This window comes from Conger conger, chromosome 11 (assembly GCF_963514075.1).
Source record: "Conger conger chromosome 11, fConCon1.1, whole genome shotgun sequence".
Taxonomy (NCBI): Eukaryota; Metazoa; Chordata; class Actinopteri; order Anguilliformes; family Congridae; genus Conger; species Conger conger.
In genome coordinates, this window is record NC_083770.1 from 49919038 (window position 1) to 49946447 (window position 27410).

General features: G+C 47.2%; 1 protein-coding gene across 1 annotated transcript in view; it reads right to left on the bottom strand.

Moving 5' to 3' along the window:
- LOC133140536 (BMP/retinoic acid-inducible neural-specific protein 1-like) overlaps nucleotides 1–27410 on the bottom strand; it is a 128961-nt gene that overhangs the window by 31282 nt on the left and 70269 nt on the right. Inside the window, exons 3-4 of the mRNA XM_061260543.1 lie at nucleotides 24215–24405; nucleotides 16660–16829 (exon numbers count right to left, since the gene is read on the bottom strand). Coding sequence (XP_061116527.1) covers nucleotides 16660–16829; nucleotides 24215–24405 — 361 coding nt within the window. The remainder of the gene's footprint in view (nucleotides 1–16659; nucleotides 16830–24214; nucleotides 24406–27410) is intronic.

The following is a 27410-nucleotide window of genomic DNA, read 5'->3' on the forward strand; positions in this document are numbered from 1 at the left end:
GCTTCAGATTGACTTTTGGTTGTTGTTGTGTACTGCATGCATGCAGCTGACAAACGCCCCAGTATTTTACCTGCCAAACTTCAAGCACCAGATAAAAAAAAGGAAGCTGTTAGATCATCAGTCATGAAAGAACCACATCATTAATTTGTAATCACTTTCTAATCCAACAGAGCATCTGCACTGTACATACTAATAGGACCTTGGAAGACTTTTCATTGGAGCATTTCATTGGAGCATCTGAAAACCCCCTGATTAAATAGTGCACAAGGGATCATGGGTAAAGGGCATACACACAACTACAGAATAGGCCTGTGGGATTCTGCCAGGGTGATGAAAGAAATTCAATTATAACAATTCCCTTCCGAGTACATCAGCACATTAGTGTAGTGTCAGACAGCTGCAGTGTCCATTATTTACCACCTTATTTCTCTCAGTTCTTTATTTTAATGCATGTAAAAATTTTGCATTTGTTTGAATGTGGATTTAGTTAAAGAAGTGGTCTATGAAACTATTGATTCTGGTTCAAGTTCTATGTCAAAGGATGCAGACAGATATCTGGACAGCGAGTGTATACTAGAGTATACTATATATTCTTGATATGATATGGGTATTCCATCTTAAAACCGGTGTTACACAAATACATACATTATCATCCAAGTAATACAATTACCAGTGTACAAAGACATTTTTTTCCCCTGTAAATGCAAGGTGAGAATATGTGACTTGGGAACTTCTCAGATGATTCAGGATTAACACGTGAAGGTGGGGACTCGTACGGCTCGCTCTCAAACCCAGCCCCGTCAGCCTCATTGCCACCGGCCGTAAAAAAGTTGTGAAAGTATTTAAAGTCTGCTTTTACTCGTTTTACAGTTTTACAGCAGCCATGTGAAGTCATCCTCTATATTTTTATTGATTTGCCGCCGAACGTTATACGGCCTCCTCTCAGCGAATATAAAAGGCCAGCAAGCGTGCTGCTATATATCATACATAAGTTACTGAGCTACTTAGCCAGCTAGTCCACTATACTACTCGCTGTTGCACAGAACCGACTCGTGTCATGTTGGCCGGCGTACTGTCTGGATCACAAGGGCATGATAAGACATATCTATCACACCAAAATGTCATTCAAAAGTGGAAAATGTGGAATATGGACAATTCTGCTTTCCTTCCATCTCCTCTCACCATAGCCCGGCCTGGTGGTTAAGGTGCATGACTGGGACCCACAAGGTCGGTGGTTTCGATCCCCGGTGTAGCCACAATAAGATCCGCACAGCCGTTGGGCCCTTGAGCAAGGCCCTTCACCCCGCATTGCTCCAGGGGAGGATTGTCTCCTGCTTAGTCGAATCAACTGTAAGTCGCTTTGGATAAAAGTGTCAGCCAAATGACATATAATGTAACGTCATAGCAACAGTAACTATAAGAGGTGTGCAAGTGGCTCCTGCAGCTGTCTCAGAGGTGAACTGGGAAACCTGAGGCTGCAGGACCTGTCCTGCCTGAATGGTGTTTACTGCTCAATGCCTGCCATATAATGTCAGCTGACAGTTTACTTGTATGTTTACTTCCGGCTGACAAAAGTCATGAAGCCTTATCGATGTATTATTGAACACATAACAACCACTTAGATAGAACTGTCTCTCAGCGATAAAGCAGATTTGTACTACTCCATATCCTATGCATTTATATATGGCCCGGGAGTAAGGAGAACCGCAGTGATTAATGGCTTTTACGTTTAATATGCTTCACATGCTACAGGCTTTATGCGCTACATGCTGTCCTCTACATCCAGAGAGCTATGGGCTGGGCCAGGGGTGACGTGTTTCACCTTCCTGCCCTGGAGTACACGTCTCTGATCTCACACGCGCTCGTGAACAAGCAAAGATATGCCTGTTTTAGAAGTGTACATGGATCTGTGAGAGAGAGAGAGAGAGAGAGACAGAGACAGAGAAGGAGAGCGGAAAGACAGCGAGGGAAGGATAGAAACATGAATTAAAATGAGGGGAGATAGAGAGCATGACGTGGCTCTCATGTGTGAAGTCTCCGGTGCCCTCGCGCTGCCCCTCAGCGGATTGCCTGTCAGGCAGAATTAATATGCGTCTCAGTAATGCAGGTATCACTGACAGGTTAGTCACCTTCACAAGGTTAGAATCAGGCCATTTTGCGCTTATTAGCTTAGGGAGGGAACGGTTCGAAAGCGCCGGGATATTTGCGGCTAATTGAAACGGGCAGGATTTTTTTCCCCCGCGCCGCCCCAGGGAGAGGAGAGGGTGGAAGGGAAGACGGACGGAGATCTCTCTCCAGGAGAACGGCGAACTCTACCGAAGTCCTTCAGCGTGAGCGAGGCTTCAGACTTGGGCCAGCGGGGCCGGCAGGGCCAGAGGAACCAGAGGAGGGCGGATCGGGCCTGGGACAGACGGACCGGTTCTGGAGACTGGGCTGCTGAGTTCTGCCCCTGCAGACGGAACGCTCAGGCCATAAGACGCACCTGACACGCAGCACCACCGCGGTTAACCAGGCCGGGTACTTTTATCAGAACACCGACGGCCCCTTGATACGATCTCGCCTGAGCGTGGATACATCCTGCCGTAATTAATGAATTAATGGACAGATATGAACAAGTTGAAGAGAGACAGAGAGGTTGGGGTGAGGTGTGTGGAGTGGTCAACTCTCAAGCCGGAAGCGACTCCTCCTGTATGAACGTGGGCTTGATTGCTGCCTCGTGACACAATACCTCCTGTGACACAGCAGTGGCAATATCTCTTCTGCAGTGTTGCTAGGTTACGTATCTCTGACACAATGAATCAGCCGAACGTAAACAAAGCAGTTTGCTTTTGTTAAGTTAGGAGCAACTCATTGTCAGAGTGGACTGCCCTGCACTTATTTTTCAAGAAAAAGGGTTTGTTTTTCCCCAAACCACTTCCAAACTACAAATTATGGACTAGATGTATAAAATATATACATATGGGTACATATATACAAAGAATTGAACTAGAATATGATGAAAACAGATATATCCATTGATATATCAGATATATCCAGTATCAGTTTAACCAAAACATTGAAATACATTTCGAGCTGCTTCTATGTATGAGAGGTATGTACAAAGTAATTTGGTCCTAAAACATAAACTCTAATAAATATATTAATTCTCAGTATAATTATTGGCTTCCCATTCTTCTCAGTTTGTCTCACAATCGTCCTCATCTGAACCCAGTTCCACGGTGTTAAACTCAGAGGGGAAGATACTGTGTGAACTGAAGCCCCTCACAGCATGTTCCCATGGAAACCCAGCACTGTGATAGAACGTGCTGGAAAGTTTAATAGCATCTGAAAAAACAGCAGGAAGCAATGCAGCTGTCTGCTTCATGACCCGGCCAATCAGAAGGATTGAGTCTTTGTCTCATACACTGTTATTACACACCAATCTATCCTGACCAATAGGGATTTCATCAACAGGGACTACTTTTGTAATGCTTCCTTTTAGAGCTCCCTAAGTATTTACCAGGTAAATATGTTATAAAATAGCACATTAAATTACATTAATGACATTTGGCAGACACTGTTATCCAGAGCGATGTACAGTTGATTAGGCTAAGCAGGAGGCAATCCTCCCCTGGAGCAATGCATGGTTAAGGGCCTTGCTCAAGGGCCCAAGGGCTGTGCAGATTTTATTGCGGATCTACACCGGGGATCGAACCACCGACCTTGCAGGTCCCAGTCATGTACCACTACACTATAGGCCGCCCTCATACTGTAATAGATAAATATTAAGAACTAAAACAAACTGAGATAGTTTGAAACACCTCCTCTATTACCTATCAGTGGAAGTGACTACCTTGTAGGTATCAAATGTCTGGGTTGATTCAGCTCAGACATCACAATATGTAACCTAGCAGCAGAAGAGCTAACTAACGGGCTAATGAAGGTCTGGCCCATGCCCAGGGTGCTAGCAGAACCCCCGAGCCTAGCTGCTGTTTCTGTATGAAAGCTAACGGCTGTGCTTCTGTAGACACTGAGATTGATTCTCTGACGGCACCTCGAAAGGGCAAGCTTGCCACGTAGAACGAGGCTGTTCTACCGTTCCTCCCAGATTGAGGGGATTTCCTTCATCGGTGTTAGTGAGGCACTAGTCTGGCCCGCCAGAGTTCACCACTAGCCATTGCCTCTGCACCCTGCCTCTGGGATATTCAGCCAGTCCTCAGGGTTAAGGAGCACAGTGTGGCTATATGCAGGCAATTTGCTTTTATAGGTTTCAGACGCCCCGTCGATTCTCACCCAATTGGGATTACAATCCGAATAAGAGGACATCTCCCCCACAGAGAAGAATCTGTGAGTGTTTGGGATACAGGCCCAATATTCCAATCTACACAGCAGTGAACGACTTTCTATTAATTCTGCCACAGCGCAGTGTTCTTGTGATAACTCGCCTTTGAAAAAATCCTTAAACAAGTTTGCTTACATGGTAATTTCACTGATTTCAGAGGTTTTTTTTAATTTTTTTTTAAAGAAATGCTCTTGCTTCCTCTCTCATTCTGTTGGTGGGGACTGCGCTGGGTTCAGTAAACAAAACACCTCCGCCTCTTACGGAACTGAGTAATGGGATACAAGTGGCAGATAAATATGAAAACATAAATCATGCAAAGCTTATGAGTAAGCCAGCGCGGTCTAAAAGGGCAAAGGCTCTCCAGTACTTTTTAATCCAACAACGAGCGGAGAGAAATATCATCGCTATTTTCATTTGAATTCATTATTCTGACTCATATTGGCACATTAAATCCGCAGCGTTGTGGACAGCACATGGAGGGGAGACAGAGGGAGAAAAGCGTTTGTGTCCGAGCGATGGTGGGTACGTGCCCTGCCTCAGATGGCTGAGAGAGCCGTTCAGCGCCTAACCTCCAGGGTCTGATGAAGCCACAGGGCAGGCACTTTGCCCATGGGGTCTTTTTGAGTTGTGTGGGTTTTAAAAACGCGGCTCTGCAGTATGAAGGGCTGTGGGCTCTGCTCCTCGACTCTGCCCTCACCTGACGACGCGATGCCTCGACCCCAAAGGATGGCAGAGGGTGAGAAAGTTCTGGAGATGCCTCGACCCCGAAGGATGGCAGAGGGTGAGAAAGTTCTGGAGATGCCTCGACCCCGAAGGACGGCAGAGGGTGAGAAAGTTCTGGAGATGCCTCGACCCCGAAGGATGGCAGAGGGTGAGAAAGTTCTGGAGATGCCTCGACCTCGAAGGATGGCAGAGGGTGAGAAAGTTCTGGAGATGCCTCGACCCCGAAGGATGGCAGAGGGTGAGAAAGTTCTGGAGATGCCTCGACCTCGAAGGATGGCAGAGGGTGAGAAAGTTCTGGAGATGCCTCGACCCCGAAGGATGGCAGAGGGTGAGAAAGTTCTGGACAATCTGGGTTTGGCCACACCCCTCAGCTTCAGAGGTCACTGGGCCGATCGACTGGGGGGGGGGGGTGGGCACGCTACCATTTGGTCCCTCTTGTGTTGGTGTTAGGATTAGGGTTTAGGGTTAGCCTCCATAATTCCCAGAGCCCTGCTGGTTTCAGTACAGTCGTGAGTGAAGTCTGTAGTTTAACCTGTACCCTTGCCCCTTACTCAGGCTTGGAAAAAGCAGCCTGTGAAAGATGTGTGGGGCGACGTGGCTCAGGCAGTGAGAGCAGTCGTCTGGCAGTTGGAGGGTTGCCGGTTCGATCCCCCGCCCGGGCTGTGTCGAAGTGTCCCTGAGCAAGACACCTAACCCCCAAATGCTCCTGACGAGCTGGTCAGTGCCTTGCATGGCAGCCAATCGCCGTCAGTGTGTGAGTGTGTGTATGAATGGGTGAATGAGAAGCATCAATTGTACAGCGCTTTGGATAAAGGCGCTATATAAAATGCACAACCATTTGATGGATGGACTCAAAGTGCTGTGGCAGGGAGTCAGGCCCCTGGCTGAACACGGGGTGGGGGGGTTTCATACGAGGTTTAACGGTTGGCCGCCCTGTGGTCTGTGCCACGCAGACTCCCCCTGAACATCCAGCCAAAATGTGCTTTACTGATAGCTGTATCCTCCATGACTTTCACTGCCTGTGTCCTACATGGCCAGCTATTTCACTGGAGCAGAGCCCTCACTTAATGCCTACCCCAGCAGTGGGACTGACACCTGAACAGTTCTGGTTCCAAGGCCAGTTCCCTTAATCATTACGCCTGGCATTTATGCAGTTTTACTGAGTATTCTTGTGTTTTTTTTCCCATCAGAGTGTACATACTACAGCATTTACTTTGCACTTGTATATAGAGAAGGAGTACAACTGACCACAACATAAATGCAACTGCAGAAGTATAGAAGCAAACTCAGAAATCAGTTCAGAAAGCACATCCATACTGCATGATGACTGGTGTGACCTAGAATATTTATCAAACTCGTAATATCTCTTGTAGTGAATAAAGTAAAATTCTTGTTGACAAAAGCTGCTTCAGAAGTTCTCCATCACTGCTTTCTTCTTCTATTGAATTTGCGCACCACATTGCAAGAACATCTTGGGAGGAACAAACATGAAGAGAGTGCACATTAAATCATGCTACACTTTTCTGTCTGAGTAAGCAGGAATGCACCTGGGGAATTTCCACACATACGCTCTCTTGTGTACTTAAGAACAGTGTGATATTCTGAGCATAGACTTTCAAACTTATAAATATTGTAGGCGGTGTGCTTTTCTCTGGATCCTCTTCTGAGGACCGGAGCTTCCACCGTAGCCCGCATAAACATTTAAACATCCGCGTGCCGCTTCAGCACACCCACGGGGCCTCTCTACAGCGCCCTTTGACCCCTCCCTGTCTGCCTATCAGGAGCACGGGCCTGTGGGAGTCGACACCTGTCTGTGCGGAGGGCACGGTCGCACAGGCGTGATGGACAGTGGCGTAACCTGAAAGTTTAATCAGCATCACCGTTATTAATTCATTCCTTTTGGCAAACACCGTGACCCACGGAGGATCACAGAGCGTTAGCAGGCAAACAACGTGCCCCGCATCCCAATGCTGTCGGGATACCTGAGAGAACTGACACCTGAAAGAATCTCAAGCTTACAACTGAGAGACCGTTCAACTGCACCGGGCCCCGGTCCGCTTCAGAGAGGTACTGTACCATTCTGAACGATGGGGTCGGGTACTGCACTTAACAAAGCAAGCACTTTCTGGTTTTTTTTTATGGGATTTCAGAGCTTGATCAAAACACTCTTTAAGCTCTTAACTCTGAATTAAAGCCTTTTGGATGAGATGCTAAACCAAGGTCTGTGGCCATTAAAGATCCCATGACACTCATTAGAAAGAGTGTGCTAGTACATTTCCAACCTCTTTCAACCTGACAGCTAATCATGCCCCCATTTAATTGGCTAAAAAAATGTTCAATCCCTCCCCACCTCAGCTGATGTGTGATGAACAGGGTGGCCTGTAGCATAGTGGTTAAGGTGCAAGACTGGGACCCGCAAGGTCGGTGGTTCGATCCCCAGTGTAGCCACAATGAGATCCGCACAGTCCTGCATTGTTCCAGGGGAGGATTGTCTCCTGCTTAGCCTAATCAACTGTACATCGCTCTGGATAAGAGCCATTAATGTAATGTAATGCAATGAGCATTCTGCCACAAAATGGCTGCCGTGCATCACCCAAGTTGATGCCACACAGTGGTGGTGGCAAAGAAGTTTCTTTCATCACTGAAAAGTACTTTGAGAGTGATAAAAGCACAACAAAATTCAACAATCTAAGTGAACATTATTTCTGTGAACAGGAATGATATGCTTTTATAAAGCTGAGTTATTTATCTTAGTCAACCATACTATTTTGGTGTTCCTCTGTAATATCCATCCATTATCTGAACCCGCTTATCCTGATCAGGGTCGCAGGGGGGCTGGAGCCTATCCCAGCATACATTGGGGCGAAAGGCAGGAATACACCCTGGACAGGTCGCCAGTCCATCGCAGGGCACACGCACCATTCACTCAAACACTCATACCTACGGGCCTAACCTGTATGTCTTTGGACTGTGGGAGGAAAGCGGAGTACCCAGAGGAAACCCACGCAAACACAGGGAGAACATGCAAACTCCGCACAGAGAGGCCCCGGCCGACGGAGATTCGAACCCAGGACCTCCTTGCTGTGAGGCGGCAGTGCTACCCACTGCACCATCCTCTGTAATATAACCCTGATATTATAGCACACAGTTAAGACCATCTCAAAATGTTCTACATTAAAACAAAAGTGTGACTCATTGTCATCTCCTCGACATTGATGTCCCTTCAAGTGCTCATTTGTGTTTAATGAAGATGGAGGCGCAGGATATCAAAAAATCAAATCAAAAAGTCTTTATTAAACGGCAGTGACGCAGAATCACATTTTATCTTATGTTGAAGAATGTAATTATGAGCAGAGTGGCATGTGCTTCATTTCACCAATCAGAGGCCCCTTTTCCCCCCCGGAAAAAATTACTGCCGGTCAGTGAAACAGAGATACAAATGTTTTAGGGAAAATTTTTAAATTATAAGCCACACTGTGGGGCAATTTGCATATTGAGCCTCAGTAGAAATGGGCTGAGACTGATTGTTCTGCTGACCTTGATGGTGGAACGCAGGGTATAATCAGCACACATTTCACCCAGCCTGTTTTTCACCACTCACTGCAAAGGCTTAATTGCGCATTTCATTTCCACCGTCATTTCATTTTCTGCTCCTTTCCCTCCTCCCGGAATGACACCTTTCGCTTTCCCAGCGTGCTTTGCGGCAATTTCACTTCTGTCAGCCGGAACTATTTCAGTGCTGTAAGCAGTTTCTAAGTTTTTTGCTTTTCTAAGCAGTCATCACTTTCACATGTGAGCATGTGTGTGTGTGTGTGTGTGTTTGTGTGTGTGTGTGCGTGTGTGTGTGTGTGTGAGTGTGTGCATGTGTGTGTGTGCATGTGCATGTGCGTGTCTGTGTGTGCATGTGCGTGTGTGTGTGTGTGTGTGTGTGTGCGTGTGCATGTGCATGTGCATGTGCGTGTGCGTGTCTGTGTGTGTGCGTGTGCGTGTGCGTGTGCGTGTGCGTGTGTGTGCATGCGCGTGTGTGTGTTTGTGTGTGTGCATGTGTGTGTGTACTTGTGCATGTGTGTGCATGTGTGTGTGGGTGTGTGTGTGCATGTGTGGTGTGTGCATGTGTGTGTGGGTGTGTGTGTGCATGTGTGGTGTGTGCATGTGTGTGTGGGTGTGTGTGTGCATGTGTGGTGTGTGCATGTGTGTGTGGGTGTGTGTGTGCATGTGTGGTGTGTGCATGTGTGTGTGGGTGTGTGTGTGCATGTGTGGTGTGTGGGGGTGTGTGTGGGTGTGTCTGTGTGTGTGAGCAAGTGTCCATTTTTTACATTCTTTGTGGCAGAAATGTTGCTACTTCTGTAGTATAATTATTCCTCCCTGAAAATAGTGCAATAAAATAAAAATGTAAACTCTGAAGTGATTGGATATGGAGATGAGCAGAGAGCAGCGGAGGCTGAGGCAGAAGCCCGGGGGGTAGAGCACTGTGGAGAACAGCCCGTCTCTCATGAGAAATGGACCTCACGATCAAAAGCAGGACATTCACAGGGGTACTGCACCCTTCCTCCTGGTGTTGAGTGTCTGTACTGCTCCTCTCCTCTGGTGTTGAGTGTCTGTACTGCTCCTCTCCTCTGGTGTTGAGTGTCTGTACTGCAACTCTCCTCTGGTGTTGAGTGTCTGTACTGCAACTCTCCTCTGGTGTTGAGTGTCTGTACTGCTCCTCTCCTCTGGTGTTGAGTGTCTGTACTGCTCCTCTCCTCTGGTGTTGAGTGTCTGTACTGCTCCTCTCCTCTGGTGTTGAGTGTCTGTACTGCAACTCTCCTCTGGTGTTGAGTGTCTGTACTGCTCCTCTCCTCTGGTGTTGAGTGTTTGTGCTGCTCCTCTCCTCTCCTCTGGTGTTGAGTGTCTGTACTGCTCCTCTCCTCTGGTGTTGAGTGTCTGTGCTGCTCCTCTCCTCTCCTCTGGTGTTGAGTGTCTGTACTGCAACTAGTGTCTGTACTGCTCCTCTCCTCTGGTTTTGAGTGTCTGTACTGCTCCTCTCCTCCTGGTGTTGAGTGTCTGTACTGCTCCTCACCTCTCCTCTGGGGTTGAGTGTCTGTACTTCTCCTCTCCTCTGGTGTTGAGTGTCTGTACTTCTCCTCTCCTCTCCTCTGGTGTTGAGTGTCTGTACTGCTCCTCTCCTCTGGTGTTGAGTGTCTGTACTGCTCCTCTCCTCTGGTGTTGAGTGTCTGTACTGCAACTCTCCTCTGGTGTTGAGTGTCTGTACTGCTCCTCTCCTCTGGTGTTGAGTGTTTGTGCTGCTCCTCTCCTCTCCTCTGGTGTTGAGTGTCTGTACTGCTCCTCTCCTCTGGTGTTGAGTGTCTGTGCTGCTCCTCTCCTCTCCTCTGGTGTTGAGTGTCTGTACTGCAACTAGTGTCTGTACTGCTCCTCTCCTCTGGTTTTGAGTGTCTGTACTGCTCCTCTCCTCCTGGTGTTGAGTGTCTGTACTGCTCCTCACCTCTCCTCTGGGGTTGAGTGTCTGTACTTCTCCTCTCCTCTGGTGTTGAGTGTCTGTACTTCTCCTCTCCTCTCCTCTGGTGTTGAGTGTCTGTACTGCTCCTCTCCTCTGGTGTTGGGTGTCTGTACTGCTCCTCTCCTCTCCTCTGGTGTTGAGTGTCTGTACTGCTCCTCTCCTCTCCTCTGGTGTTGAGTGTCTGTACTGCTCCTCTCCTCTCCTCTGGTGTTGAGTGTCTGTACTGCTCCTCTCCTCTCCTCTGGTGATGAGTGTCTGTACTGCTCCTCTCCTCTGGTGTTGAGTGTCTGTACTGCTCCTCTCCGCTGGTGTTGAGTGTCTGTGCTTCTCCTCTCCTCTGGTGTTGAGTGTCTGTACTTCTCCTCTCCTCTCCTCTGGTGTTGAGTGTCTGTACTGCTCCTCTCCTCTGGTGTTGAGTGTCTGTACTGCTCCTCTCCTCTGGTGTTGAGTGTCTGTACTGCAACTCTCCTCTGGTGTTGAGTGTCTGTACTGCTCCTCTCCTCTGGTGTTGAGTGTTTGTGCTGCTCCTCTCCTCTCCTCTGGTGTTGAGTGTCTGTACTGCTCCTCTCCTCTGGTGTTGAGTGTCTGTGCTGCTCCTCTCCTCTCCTCTGGTGTTGAGTGTCTGTACTGCAACTAGTGTCTGTACTGCTCCTCTCCTCTGGTTTTGAGTGTCTGTACTGCTCCTCTCCTCCTGGTGTTGAGTGTCTGTACTGCTCCTCACCTCTCCTCTGGGGTTGAGTGTCTGTACTTCTCCTCTCCTCTGGTGTTGAGTGTCTGTACTTCTCCTCTCCTCTCCTCTGGTGTTGAGTGTCTGTACTGCTCCTCTCCTCTGGTGTTGGGTGTCTGTACTGCTCCTCTCCTCTCCTCTGGTGTTGAGTGTCTGTACTGCTCCTCTCCTCTGGTGTTGAGTGTCTGTACTGCTCCTCTCCTCTGGTGTTGAGTGTCTGTGCTGCTCCTCTCCTCTCCTCTGGTGTTGAGTGTCTGTACTGCAACTAGTGTCTGTACTGCTCCTCTCCTCTGGTTTTGAGTGTCTGTACTGCTCCTCTCCTCCTGGTGTTGAGTGTCTGTACTGCTCCTCACCTCTCCTCTGGGGTTGAGTGTCTGTACTTCTCCTCTCCTCTGGTGTTGAGTGTCTGTACTTCTCCTCTCCTCTCCTCTGGTGTTGAGTGTCTGTACTGCTCCTCTCCTCTGGTGTTGGGTGTCTGTACTGCTCCTCTCCTCTCCTCTGGTGTTGAGTGTCTGTACTGCTCCTCTCCTCAGGTGTTGAGTGTCTGTACTGCTCCTCTCCTCTGGTGTTGAGTGGTGACTGTATAACCGTATACAGGGCAGGGGCAGGTCAGGCTGTGGCAGTAATAATGTGCACTGCCATGTGGGGCACCACCTCGACACTCCTACCCTGTCACTGTGAGGACGAGCAGTTTCCTGTCACCACATAAACCACCCCCCCCATCCAGCCCCCCAACGAGGTTACCTGCAGACCTGGGTCAAATACGTCATTGTTTTGGATAAAAATATTTCACTAATCTACAGAACTTGCCTGGTATATTGGAACTCACGAAATACTGTCAAGTGCAAACCCCACCTTCTGGTCCTCTTGGAGGGCTCAACTGCGGCAGGCAAGATCAATCGAGCAGAGAAAATGATCTAAAACAATTGAGAGTCATATTTGACTCAGGTCTGCTTACCTATTATTTGAGAATACTCTTTGTTTCTCAATCCTCGGCCCTCAGACAAACCCAGGTTGTTCAGCGCTCTAGATGTCAGTGATGTCATTCCTACCAGTTCTCCCTCATCCAAATCACCCCTTTGAATAAATGTGGCATAAGCCCTTGATGTGCAACATCAATGTGTTCAATTATGTGTTCAGGCCTCCAGAGTTTTGGATTTCACCACAAAAAAACAACACTTTCTGACAACAGAAGGCAATGTGAAGGATGGATTTGTCTGGGAACGCTTTAGCTGTCGATGTTTTCTTTTTTCTTCCCTGAAATTTCTTCCTGCTTACAGGCTTACAGACTTCTGAGAGCCTAGAGGCAAGAGAGTGATGTTTGGGATTACAAGTGTGAGAAAACTCATTGGATCAGACTGACAACTTTCTCTCCAGGGGATTTATTTATACACCTTTTTTAGGGACCATACCAAGGTTGCGTAACTGTGCAGTAAAGGTGACATTTCTCCATTTTCATTAGTGCCACGAGATTACCACACCTCATAGGGAGAGCGTAACTCTGGGTTTACACCATGGCAGGAGCTGCCAGTCCAACAGCTTATCCCAGATTAGTCTGCAGCCCTATTACTGCCCCACTTCCAATGCTGAAGAGCAATCACACATGGAGGGTAGGGTACTCAGCTATTAATGCTGGTTTATCCACACCGGATCAGGGACCGATCTAGACCGGGTACACGAGATGAGTGGAATCTCTAGCCAGTGATAAATGACAATAATTACTCAATCAACAATCAGGTCGAAGAAAAAAAAACATCTTTGATCAAATAAAAGACTACACTCTCCACTGGTCACCTGAATAATCTGTATCTGCCAATACAATCATCGCTGGGGCAAATAGTTCTCATATGCAACAGCTTCTTTTATTTTACTATTATTATTTTTTATTTTATTTATTAATTCTGTCAGAACTGACGGCTGATGCAGAACATGATTGGGAAGGGCACAGTGGGAAATCTCAAAATGAAAAAGTGACTTTTAGGCAAGCTGTGATAATTGCATCAGTTGTCAGTCCAAATCCCCCCGAACTAAAGAACAGACCAGACAAGGCCTTTCTTAAGCGCGGAGATGTAAAGAGGAGAAAATCCGTGATAGATTCTCAAATGTACTACGTGACAGCATGGGGTAACCATCCTCAGCTGAGTCCACAGTCAGAGAAGCAGGCTGCTCTTGTTCATCTGCATTTGAACGCTATAGCTATATAAGAGAAGAAAAACAAGCCTGGCTTCTGATCTACGTTAGATATGAACATCAGCATACTCTTTGGGAGAAAAATAAAACCTCCCCAAAAGATGGTATTTGTTTGAAGATTTGCAAAGATTTGCCCCTGTTTTCTTCTGGAACGCAGTGGCAGCCAACATCCAGGCTAGTGGATATTTATGAATTCTGTGATCACGATCGCTCCACACAGCACCGCTCTGTATTCAGGTTGCTTTGGGAGAGAAAATAAATAAATAAGAGAGAGAGCGGGAGCGTTGCTCTCTGCCTCTCGTCCGCCCAGCAGGAACACGGCGAGCATTCGCAGCCTTTAGACGAGTCCCTGTCAGAGCAGCGTGTAATCAGGGTAGGAGGAAGTCACAGGCCAGGGGAGAATTATTTACAGGATGATCCACAGCGTGTGAAAACAGGGCCCCGCTTAAAGGGCCCGGAGGGGGAGAGGGGGCCACAGAGCACGGGGGGGAGTGAGGCTGTATGAGTCTGAACTGGCTGCCTGAAAGAGAGGCTGTCTGAAAGAGAGGCTGCCTGAAAGAGAGGCTGTCTGAGAGTGAGGCGGTCTGAAAGTGAGGCTGTCTGAAAGAGAGGCTGTCTGAGAGTGAGGCTGTCTGAAAGAGAGGCTGTCTGAAAGTGAGGCTGTCTGAAAGAGAGGCTGTCTGAAAGTGAGGCTGTCTGAAAGAGAGGCTGTCTGAGAGTGAGGCTGTCTGAGAGTGAGGCTGTCTGAAAGTGAGGCTGTCTGAAAGAGAGGCTGTCTGAAAGTGAGGCTGTCTGAAAGAGAGGCTGTCTGAGAGTGAGGCTGTCTGAGAGTGAGGCTGTCTGAAAGTGAGGCTGTCTGAAAGAGAGGCTGTCTGAAAGAGAGGCTGTCTGAGAGTGAGGCTGTCTGAAAGTGAGGCTGTCTGAAAGAGAGGCTGTCTGAAAGAGAGGCTGCCTGAAAGAGAGGCTGTCTGAAAGAGAGGCTGTCTGAGAGTGAGGCGGTCTGAAAGTGAGGCTGTCTGAAAGAGAGGCTGTCTGAAAGTGAGGCTGTCTGAAAGAGAGGCTGTCTGAAAGTGAGGCTGTCTGAAAGAGAGGCTGTCTGAAAGTGAGGCTGTCTGAAAGAGAGGCTGTCTGAGAGTGAGGCTGTCTGAGAGTGAGGCTGTCTGAAAGTGAGGCTGTCTGAGAGTGAGGCTGTCTGAAAGTGAGGCTGTCTGAGAGTGAGGCTGTCTGAAAGTGTGGCTGTCTGAAAGTGAGGCTGTCTGAAAGAGAGGCTGTCTGAGAGTGAAGCTGTCTGAAAGAGAGGCTGTCTGAGAGTGAGGCTGTCTGAAAGTGAGGCTGTCTGAAAGAGAGGCTGTCTGAAAGTGAGGCTGTCTGAGAGCGAGGCTGTCTGAAAGTGAGGCTGTCTTGAGTTTTCAGGGGGTTTTTTGGGGTCCAAGCAGCGATTCGCCATGCTGCGTTCTGGCGAATACACAAACAGGAAGTGAGGCATAACTTCTGAACACTGCCTGTGAATAGTACAAAACTTTCACAGATGTATTTGGCCTCATGGCCAAAGGGATTCTGACCACATTTTTAAGCTCAAAAGCACCACCTTCAGATAAGGCATGTTCTGTAGATCTTTAGATTACAAATTCGGTGTCAATCAATTCAGTAAAGGGGGCGGAATAAGATGTATACAGTTGTATCATTTCTGCCATGTTATTTTCCATAATTGAAAACATTGCATTCCACGCATTACAAAATCTCCAAAATGAACTCCTCCAAGACCAGTCAGCCCATTTTCATGAAACACAGGATGCGCTTTGGAGTATGCTGATAAAAATATATCAAAGCTATATTTATAATCCAATGCAGGCAGCCGCAATGCACTTTCACAATCTGTGGCGAATATGAGTAAAATATGAGTCATAACCTGGATGGAGTTTACATTCTCATGTCTGTCTGAAGTCCGCAAAGCATATTCAGTACAAATCGTGCCACCTGCGATCTAAATCTGTCCATTTCAAGATTCAACAGATCAGTTAGACGTTAGGTGTCATTCTCTCCATCCTCACAAATGATAAAAGATGTTATGAAGCATTTTCCCAATGCTGATTCAACCCTGTCAATTGCTATTTGCAGTGATTTATTAATATGATTATGATGATGATTATTATTGTTCTTCTGATTGTTATTATCAAATAGAAGGGAATCTGTTCATGTTCATCAAATTCAGCGGACTTCTTAGAGAACCATACGGAAAGGGCAGGCATTTTGTCAACTGTCTTTCTTTGCAGTGTCTTTTCTTGTATTTTAATACATTCTTTCATTAAAACTTGAATAAATTATTCTTGCTAACTGTACACTTCCAGTGAGAAGTGTTACATTGTGTTGTGGTTGGGGTGTAGATGGTGTATGCAGACCCTGATGAATGAGATATGAATCTCATGCAGTTCATGTGCAGAATAAGGGTGTAGATGTAGTCTTTGTGGTCTGGGGTGGGCGTACATTCAGATGTAGGGGTATAAACTGGGGTGCAGGAGGGCATGTACTCAGATACAGGAGTATAGATCTGGGTGTAGATCAGTACAGAGGGTACAGATAAGGGTGTCTAAGGCAGGTGCAGATGGGGGTGTCTAAGGCAGGTGCAGATGGGGGTGCAGGAGGACAGGAGTATAGATTTGGGTGTAGATGAGTACAGAGGGTGCAGATGGGGGTGCAGGAGGACAGGAGTATAGATTTGGGTGTAGATGAGTACAGAGGGTGCAGATGGGGGTGCAGGAGGACAGGAGTATAGATTTGGGTGTAGATGAGTACAGAGGGTGCAGATGGGGGTGCAGGAGGACAGGAGTATAGATTTGGGTGTAGATGAGTACAGAGGGTGCAGACGGGGGTGTCTAAGGCAGGTGCAGATGGGGGTGTCTAAGGCAGGTGCAGATGGGGGTGCAGGAGGACAGGAGTATAGATTGGGGTGTAGATTAGTACAGAGGGTGCGGATGGGGGTGTAGGAGGACAGGAGCATAGATTGGGGTGTAGATGAGTACAGAGGGTGCAGATGGGGGTGTCTAAGGCAGGTGCAGATGGGGGTGCAGGAGGACAGGAGCATAGATTGGGGTGTAGATGAGTACAGAGGGTGCAGACGGGGGTGCAGGAGGACAGGAGCATAGATTGGGGTGTAGATGAGTACAGAGGGTACAGATAAGGGTGTGTAAGGCAGGTGCAGACCTTGATAGCGTTGGTGGAGATCTGGATCTCGTGCAGCTTCCTCATGGTGCCGTCCCGGTCGATGAAGTACGAGGAGGCCAGCTGGTGCAAGGCCTCCACGCTCTGCGTGGCGTTGGCTATCCTGCGGTCCAGCTTGCTCTTATCCATGTACATGGTCAGAGCCTCCTCTCCTGCGACAACACACACAGCAGCCCCTTTCAGCACAGAGCACTGCCTTACTCTTCTCAATCATGGACTTCATCACAGCCTCCTCTCCTGTGAAAAACACAGCAGTGCTTTATAATGATAAATATATGCAGGTAATTTAGTGCAAACCACATTTTGCAACACTGCAATCCCGTTGTCAACACTTTATTTATTCGGGCACTGAACTTGAAAAGCTTCTTTTTAATGAAGAACACTTAATTTAATTGCTTGTCACAGTTTACACTAAGGAAATCCTGGTTTTGTCTAAATATATGGAAGTTTTGTTGAACAGAATGGTTTCACTGCCCAAGGCAACTTAAATGTAGGTACATGCAAGCAATCTACAACTGTATTTGTTTACGGATATCTTAGATTAATGAGAATCACAGTCTCAAATATCAATATGAAAAGCGGTTCTATTGGCACATGTATTGTCATCTCCTGATACAGTAAGTAGGCTGCTGATCGGCCAGCATACTAGCCAGGCATTTTTACATGCTCGCTGATATAACACCTAGCCACGTCTGAGATTAAACCTGCTCACACTGCACGGATAAGTCCAGACGATCCCAGCTGGTTTAATGCGACACACCAGGATGAGGAGTCATACATTCTGAACTAGCATATCAGTGTCCGAGGGAGAAGAGTGTTGCTCAGAACATGAATAGACTGAAGGATGTTCCTTGTAACATCATTTGAACCAAAGATATTGTGCAAACTACATCATTATTATTTCTTAATTACCACGCATTGCCATTTTATGCACAGTAATCTAATTTTACAACATGTGATGAGCCACAGTACATTTTTATTAAAGAATAAATACAGTATAGTTGAAATTTTAACAACAAGGTAACGTGACTTGAATTATAAATAGCATATTTTCTATGTTTCAGTGAAACTGCAGCTGAATTGTTTTAATGTGTATCCCAAGAGCAAGGGGTTACAGCGTTTTGAAAGTGTTATCCTTCTCAATAGACAAATGAGTTGATGTGTGGACTCCAGGTCCATCGCTGTGAAACGGTGCTGGAGGAGGCGTGAAACACTCGCTCATTAACGGTCTCTGGTGCCTCCCGCTCCGATTTCCTCATCAACATCCTTGACTGATAATGAAGGACAGAACGACCAGAGCTCATCTGTTTCTGGACAATTCCGGTGGCAGCGCCTGCTAGGAAAAACTGCGGGCCATGTCCCATCAATCTTACTGGGTAGTGGCAGTGCTTACCGGGTGTTCTAACCGCCAGCAAAATAAAATGCTTCACAAAATGTACAAAAGTAGCTATCCGACATTTCTGAATGAATTGAGGCTGAGAGAGAATGTACACTCACTGAACACTTCACACCTACACCTCCGTGTGATTACCTAATCAACTAATTGTGTGGCAGCTGTTCAATGCATAAAATCATGCAGATACAGCTTCAGTTAATGTTCTCTGGAGTTTACTCAGAGAAACTAAAAATAACCAGCGAGCAGCTCTGCGGATGGATCTGTGTTGATCAGAGACGTTGCAGTGGGCGCGGGCTCACCAAAACTGGACAGTAGAAGACTGGGAAAACGTAGCCTGGTCTGATGAATCTCAATTTCTGTTGAGGCATACAGATGGTAGGGTCAGAATTTGGCGTCAACAGCATGAACCCATGGACCCAACCTGCCTTGTGTCAACAGTCCAGGCTGGTGGCGGTGGTGTAACGGCGTGGGGAATGTTTCTTGGCACACTTTGGGCTTGTTAATACCAATCAGTCATCACTTGAAGGCCACAGCCTATGTGAGTTTTGTTGCTGACCTTGTGCATCCCTTCATGGCCACAATGTGCCCATCTTCTAATAGTTACTTCCAGCATGATGATGCACCATGTCACAAAGCAAAAGTGATCTCAAGCTGGTTTCATGAACATGACAATGCGTTCAATGTTCTTCAGTGGCCTTCCCAGTCACCGGATCTGAATCCAATAGAACACCTGGTGGTTGGAGATTCGCAAAATGAATGTGCAGCTGACAAATCTGATTAACTGCATGATGCAATCATGCCAACATGGAACAGAATCTCAAAGGCATGTTCTCAAAATCTTGTGGAATTAAGGCTGTTTTGAGAGCAAACGGAGGCCCAACCCAGTATTAGTAAAGTGTTCCTAATAAAGTCCTCAGTGAGTGAAGACCACTACTTACATAAACAAAATAGTTAGAGGTTAATTTGACTGGGTGGAAATACTTGACAACCATACATAAACGGGCACCAGTATGTAGCAGCACATAAAGGGTTAATGACCTGAAAGCACACAGAATGGTTGAGCACAGTGAATCTGTGCATTCAGGAGACTCATGGGAGTATTTATCCCACCGGGCCTGTTTTCAGGCCAATAATACAGGGACGAGAACTCAATATTTTCTTTGCTCATTTTTATTGCTTTAAATATAATACAGCGCAGTGGCCCTGGGGCCCAGAAAGTTCTGGTCCTGGCATTCGCTGCCGTATCATACAGGGACATCACTGAGGGAAGTTTAGGACAACACTCAGCACTCACGCAAATGCCCAGAGGGTACGACGAGAAGAAATTATTCACAGAACTAAAATAAACAAACAAATCGGGGGCCCGCTGCACGACAGTGTCCAACCGACTGCTGCCTGAGCCTCGCTCCTGCTGGAAACGTCCGCTCAGTCAGTGACCCAAGCAGCATCTGAAATGTGACACATTCGAGTGGTGTATGAGTGCATTTTGTACCAATACCAAGTGGACAAAGATCCTTTTTTTTAAAAAATAATGACCTAAATGCTCGTTATAGGCGAACATTTCCTCTGATGCTGCCAATCCGCACAGGGGAATCTGCTGGAAATCAACACCGGGCATCAAAGTGTTGAGAAAAAAAAAAAGAAGATTTCTTTTGCACTCATGTTTATTCAAATATTTTGAGTGCGTTGCATTTCTCAGTTTTTTTTTCCCCCCAAAAAACATGTTGACAAGAAACTCGCTTGTCACATGCTGTGTTGTGTGAGGAGAATCTCTGGCATTCTGTCAAATAGCAGTACTGGTAAAATCTGTGAATATGTTTTCATCGCAAAATTGTTAGCCACTGTGTTGGTTATTTGTGCGAATTACACAGCCATTTCAATCACATGCCAGCACAATGGCCTTCCCTTTACCCCTAATTGTATTATAAATGTCAACATAGACATTAGCAAACTAATAAATATTCAAGATGGCAAGAGAGCCAATGGTCTATAACTCATTAATAAAGATGATGGAATAATATGTAGAATAATATGATTTTTATTGCTAATTTTTCCACTAGTTGAGATGTGGGAGCCTTCCAGTTTGGCTGTCTTTGGCATATGGAGATTTTGGAACCTGTGCTCCAGGTGAAACTTTTTCAGACGTGTCAGATTGTGTACAAGGTGTTCATTCATTACTTCAACTTCATTATCTCAAAACAAGCCTTCAATACAGGGGTGCACAGTGCGGCCAAATCCATTTTAGCATTTTGTGCCAACTTCTGCTCTTAATTAATGCATGAAGTCAGACATATCTGGATCTGAATCTCTTTTCATCATCATGTACATGCACGTTAAATGCCCAGCAGTGGTCTAGACTGGTGTACACAGCTCTTTAGAGCAGATATTCTCAAACTCGGTCCTGGGGGACCCCCGTGTGTGCGTGTATGAGTCTTGTCACAACAATATCTTTTAAGATTAAGCTCAATTAAGATTGTACTGATATGTTTATCAGTTTATTATTTTTATCCTTAAGCTCAACACAATGTAGTTTTGGCTCATTGTGATTTGCTGTGTCTTTGAGCTCTTCATTATCATGGTAAATGGTAAATGGTTGGCATTTATATAGCGCCTTTATCCAAAGCGCTGTACAACTGATGCCTCTCATTCACCCATTCATACACACACACACACACTGACGGCGATTGGCTGCCATGCAAGGCGCCGACCAGCTCGTCAGGAGCATTTGGGGGTTAGGTGTCTTGCTCAGGGACACTTCGACACAGCCCAGGTGGGGATCGAACCGGCAACCCTCTGACTGCCAGACGACTGCTCTTACTACCTGAGCCACGTCGCCCCCCTGTTATCATATAACAGTTTGTTTTAGTGGCCGTCACACTTTCACCAAGTAGGAGCCTATTGATGCACCACAGTTCCCACTCATTATGTAATCATTTGCAATATAGTACAATGTGAATATGGGAACTTTACACTTTATGACTCGCCCAGGTTTTCCTGACATAATGTGGCTTTGAAGGTAAACAATCCCTCAATACACGAAAAAGCATAATTAAGAAAAATTAACAGCTTAAAATTCTGGGACTGCAATTGTGAGTGGAACAAAAACATACACAGCAGTGCCCCAGGACTGAGATCGGGAACGATTAGTTTAGAGATCTAAGACAGTGTAATTAGCTGGAATAAAAACAGGCTACAGTTGGAGTCATTTAAATTGAGTGCTGAACTGCAGAATTCCGCAGGGAGTCGTTCTCCCGTGGAAATCGCCAGATCTCCACAGCAACTGGTTGAACGGTTGAACTTCATATACTGTAGCTGGCGCTAGACTACTACAATCAGTCATTGAATAGCCCAAGGTCTGTGATTCCTGGAAGGCAGCGGCTTTTGAAACTAGAGAACAAGAGATTAACAATCTAGCTAGCTCAGTAACATAGCTACGGATAGATTTGATAAAAATACATGGCTGCCTGCCTGCAAAGAAGCATGCATGTTGGCTGAGCTGAACCCGCTGGCCGACCTGCTATTTGCAGTCTTGTGCTCACTGAATATGGAGTACTCTGAGTACCGCGGAGCTGGCAATAGGGAGTGTCAGGTTCTGTTGTTTCTCTAAGTTGTTAGCGTTTCCGTGTATTCATTCCCTCTGTACGTACCGTAGTCTGTTTCCTGGTTGTTTCATTCGTTCCTTAGTTTCATCTGTGTCTCGTTTTGTGTCTCCGCCTCTCCACTCTCTGCACTTCCTTCCTGTCTACTGTCATTGATCCCACACCTGTGTCTCGTTTTGATTAAATTTTTTTTTTTAAAACCCCTTTGTTTCTGTCTTTCGTTGCCAGATTGTTATGTGTCCCGACCATACTCTCCAGTGTTATTTTCTGATTGATACCAATTTTTCCTAGACTTCTGCCTCTTGATTTGTCCTTCTGTCTTGTTTTTGTCGTGACCCTTAGTTTCTCGACCCGTTTTGGCTTATCGCCTGTTTCTGGATTCTGTTTTTGTTTGGAATGCCTGATTATTATCAACCTGTGACTGGCATGTATTGGATTATCCCCCTTATCTCTGTTTGCTGGTGTACCGACCCTCTGCCTGGTCTCTCATTAACAAACTGTCTATTCTCTGATTCTGTTCGCTGGCTATCGACCTTCGCCTGTATACTCTGCCAACAAGATAATAAAGACTTTTTGCTACTGGGTCTATTGTTCTGGAACCTGACAGGGAGAGCAGAATGTAAAATTTCAATGTGGAAATCCGTATTCTCGGTTTTGGAATCCTGTAATTTTGTAATTTGTGCATTTATTTCTATCAATAATCAGTCAGGTATCACTTAGTGGCCTGGGTATTTGAATTAGTGGTGCATGCACGAGTTTGCTGAAGCTAACTACTCAAAGCCTTTGAGGCAGTGATTGCCTTCTATAGGCAGCTTATGAGTTTTTACACACAGATTCCAGCCATTCAGTGTAGAGTATGCACCCAGGCCACGGCATAACATTATAGTTTTATTTGTGCAGGTATTCAAGGGTTATTATTGTGACACCTTTCAGCTGCTTAAAATCCGCCCATGGTTCCAAGGCAACTGTACTTGTTACTGTTGCTACAATCGCACATTATTTGAATCATTTCCCGATTCTGTGCATTAGACGTGTGAACTTAATAGATTTTAACACTCTGATTACTGCCGCCTGAAATTCAGAAACGTTCCCACGACTGCTGTAACCTTAGCCAATATTTTCTAAAACCGAGACCCAGCCTTAAGGTTTCAGTGCACTTCAAACGAGCCTCTTAACGCTAACCTAAATGCCTATTAAAATAACGTGGGTTTCCCAAACACATTTGTGATGAAAGTATCTCTTTAGGTCACCCTTTTAAGAGAGGTCTAGATGAGCGTTTCCCAACGCCACACTTTTATTTTATTAGCAATGATCCCATCCCAGCACTGTGTAGTCATCTCCTCATCACGATTAATATCTTAGTCATTATCGGATACATATTGGCCTTGATTATTCATCAGACTGTTTGATGGCTTGACATAGGCATATTGAAGCAGCTTATGGATCGTTCTTAATGCACGTCACACACCATGAGACTCATCCACTAAGTCCTACAGAGGGCACACAGAGGAGTGTAGAGCAGTGAAGTTCTCCCCCTCACATCTGTCACAGGTCACCCATACAACCTTTATACCAAGATTTATATCTGTTTATATCGAGTCTATTTAAACATACAAACAATCTGGCAATAAACAAAAAATAAACAACATTACTCATTGGATGCTGGTTTAAATATCCATTCAGAATATGTTCATTTGAACGAAGTATTTTTGGTTCTGGTTCTTTGTTTTAATGCAGATAGTTAGGATTCATGCAGTTATTTCTCATTGTTACAATTCCACTGTTACAAATGTCCTGCACATATTTTATGCCTACTTTACAAGTGTACCATCGGACAATGTTTACGTTTGTTTAAATTGCACACAAACCGTTTGTGTGCCCGTCAAACATAATGTGATTTATTGTAGCAGTCACATCACCTTTGAGTCATTGAGTAGGAAGTGAAAATTTTTACAATTGTGCCAGTTCTCTTCTACCCTATTTATTTGAGGGAAGGAAGCATCTGCATTATTCAAAGTGGTATTCCAAGGGGAACAGTAATAAGGCATGTCCACAATTGAAATGGCAAAGGTCAACAACATAGGCCTATTTGTGAAACAATTATTCTTATTTGTTAACCAATTAATTTGCCAGTTTAAAATTTTGGTAAATCGAATTGTATTTCTGTACGGTTTATACTTGATTCATGATTATTATTTATGAGACAATAATAACCCCATAATGTAGCCTACCTGTAATTTGTTGTCCTGATTTTAAATACCAAAAATACCACTAGCCAATTAAAAAGACTGAACTTTCAAAATGGCTGACATGGACGATTGTGCCTCCATGCGCCTCCTGGTGTTCTTGTCAACCATTGCAGGTCCATGCTGGATTTATTATTTTAATTTTCCGTGGGACCTCCACAATCTTACGATCGTTTTAATGGACTGCATGTGTACACTCTGGGCTGGATGTGCGTCCTTCCCTCAGAAGATGAATTCACTGTTGACACAACTCAGCGGTCTGGACACCCGTTCTGGAGTTGTCGCTCGGCTCTTACCTCCCAGGGTGCCTGAGATGAGGACGTGGGTGCCGTACTTCTTGATGATGGTGTCGATGAACTGCTGGGTCGAAGGTCGTCGCCCCAGCAACCGCACGCTGCGCTGGAACTCCGGCATCAGGGGGACCGGACTCCGCATCAGGCCGCGCCTCTCCATCGCCGTGTTCCTCACCTTCCAGCGCGCAAACTCTCTGTGGGAACATCCCAGAACATGCCCTGACACCACGGAAACCAGAGCCCGAACACCACGGACACCACGGACACCACGGAAACCAGAGGGCCCAGACACCATGGAGACCAGAGGGCCCAGACACCATGGAGACCAGAGGGCCCTGACACCATGGAGACCAGAGGGCCCTGACACCATGGAGACCAGAGGGCCCTGACACCATGGAGACCAGAGGGCCCTGACACCATGGAGACCAGAGGGCCCTGACACCATGGAGACCAGAGGGCCCTGACACCATGGAGACCAGAGGGCCCTGACACCATGGAGACCAGAGGGCCCTGACACCATGGACACCAGAGGGCCCTGACACCACGGACACCAGAGGGCCCTGACACCACGGACACCAGAGGGCCCTGACACCACGGAGACCAGAGAGCCCAGACACCACAGACACCACGGAAACCAGAGGGCCCAGACACCACAGACACCACGGAAACCAGAGGGCCCTGACACCACGGACACCAGAGGGCCCTGACACCATGGAGACCAGAGGGCCCTGACACCACGGAGACCAGAGGGCCCTGACACCACGGACACCAGAGGGCCCTGACACCATGGAGACCAGAGGGCCCTGACACCACGGACACCAGAGGGCCCTGACACCACGGAGACCAGAGGGCCCTGACACCACGGACACCAGAGGGCCCTGACACCACGGAGACCAGAGGGCCCTGACACCACGGACACCAGAGGGCCCTGACACCACGGAGACCAGAGGGCCCTAACACCACGGACACCAGAGGGCCCTGACACCACGGACACCAGAGGGCCCTGACACCACGGACACCAGAGGGCCCTGACACCATGGAGACCAGAGGGCCCTGACACCACGGAGACCAGAGGGCCCTGACACCACGGACACCAGAGGGCCCTGACACCATGGAGACCAGAGGGCCCTGACACCACGGACACCAGAGGGCCCTGACACCACGGAGACCAGAGGGCCCTGACACCATGGAGACCAGAGGGCCCTGACACCACGGAGACCAGAGGGCCCTGACACCACGGACACCAGAGGGCCCTGACACCACGGAGACCAGAGGGCCCTAACACCACGGACACCAGAGGGCCCTGACACCACGGACACCAGAGGGCCCTGACACCACGGACACCAGAGGGCCCTGACACCACGGACACCAGAGGGCCCTGACACCACGGACACCAGAGGGCCCTAACACCACGGACACCAGAGGGCCCTGACACCACGGAGTCCAGAGGGCCCTAACACCACGGAGACCACGGAAACCAGAGCGACTGCCATCGAGAAGGCCATCCCGGCGGGAGAGACCAGGGTGCAGGAACGCTTTTCTGAGCTCAGTAGCATCGTGTCTGAACGGCCAGACTGGCCATTAAAGACCACCACGCACATCGGGGAGTTGTTTTCACACCAAATGTATCGAAAGGCAGTTTAAATACAGCTTATTTTGGCAGGTCTGTTGTTTGCCTTTTGTCTATGCCTGTTTTTTCTTCTAATTTCTCAGACTCATAATGGCTTCCTTGACAGTCATTGGCACAAACACCAATAACAGACTCCAAAGGCAGTCAAAAGCCAAGATTCAGGACTTGATACAGAAAACTTTATTACACTGCACCTTGGAATGATTGAATACACTGTATTAATCAGACATGGCTAAGAATATTTTTGTCCCTTAAAATGAAGGACTATGTACAAAAAGAGAGGTAATTCCTACACAGATCACCCATTGTAAATACCCTCAAATTCACACATTTACCTCATATCCATTGTGTCATTTCAAATGCAATGTGCTGGAGTACAGAGCCAAAAGAACAGAAAGTGTACCACCGTCGAAATACTTACGGACTGCACTGTATGCAAAAACAAGCCAGGGTACTGGTGGGGTGTCAAGTCTAAAAGCCCTCTTCAGAAACAAAGGCCTAGCACGGATACTAACCGTGTCAATATCCTGCTATAGTGCTGCTACTTAGACTTATTTTCAACAAATGGTTTAAATACACCCCATTGTGGGGGAAATAATGAATTTAGTGATATGGACTAACATAACTGCATTGTGAGCAAGGCATTATTGGGTAGTCTCGGGTCAAGCGTTTGTGAAATTGCGTATCAGTAGGACGGGGTGTTTGGCTGATGATTTGTGTTCATTGTCTGGAATAAGAGCCTGCGTGAGCCGCTGTGTGTGTGCCTTCCTCGCGGATCCCCAGTTCACACGGGGGTCTCTGAATGCGTTTAGCGAACCGGGCCTACACAACTAGCGCTACTCGCAGAGGGGAGGGGGATAATGAAAATATCACTTGGCAAGCTGGAGCGGTGGGTATCTGCATACAATTAACTTTACCTGCATGACTCGGAGTCTTACTGTGCCGCTGCTGCCAAAACTATTTTCATTTTGACACCTTTTCTGTCAAAAAGCAATTGTCTAAATCCCCTTCAACAGGTCGTCGGGCGGCCTAAGAGGATTTGGGGAATATATTTTGCTAGCGGGGAGATAAACAAGAAAGCGTTGTCGGATTTCTCAGCGTTGGGACGTGCTGATCTCTCCACTGTACACCAACCCCCCAACACCCCCCAACACTCCCCACCCCAAACTCCCAATCCCCCCCCGCCCAACACCCCAGACTCCAAACACCCCCCACCCCAACAGCCCAAACTCCCAACACCCCCCACCCTAATGCCCCAACACCCCCCACCCTAATGCCCCAACACCCTCCACCCTAACGCCCCAACACACCCCACCCTAACGCCCCAACACCCCCCACCCTAACGCCCCAACACACCCCACCATAACGCCCCAACACCCTCCACCCTAACGCCCCAACACACCCCACCCTAATGCCCCAACACCCCCCACCCTAACGCCCCAACACCCCCCACCCTAACGCCCCAGCACACCCCACCCTAACGCCCCAACACACCCCACCCTAATGCCCCAACACACCCCACCCTAACGTCCCAACACCCCCCACCCTAATGCCCCAACACCCCCCACC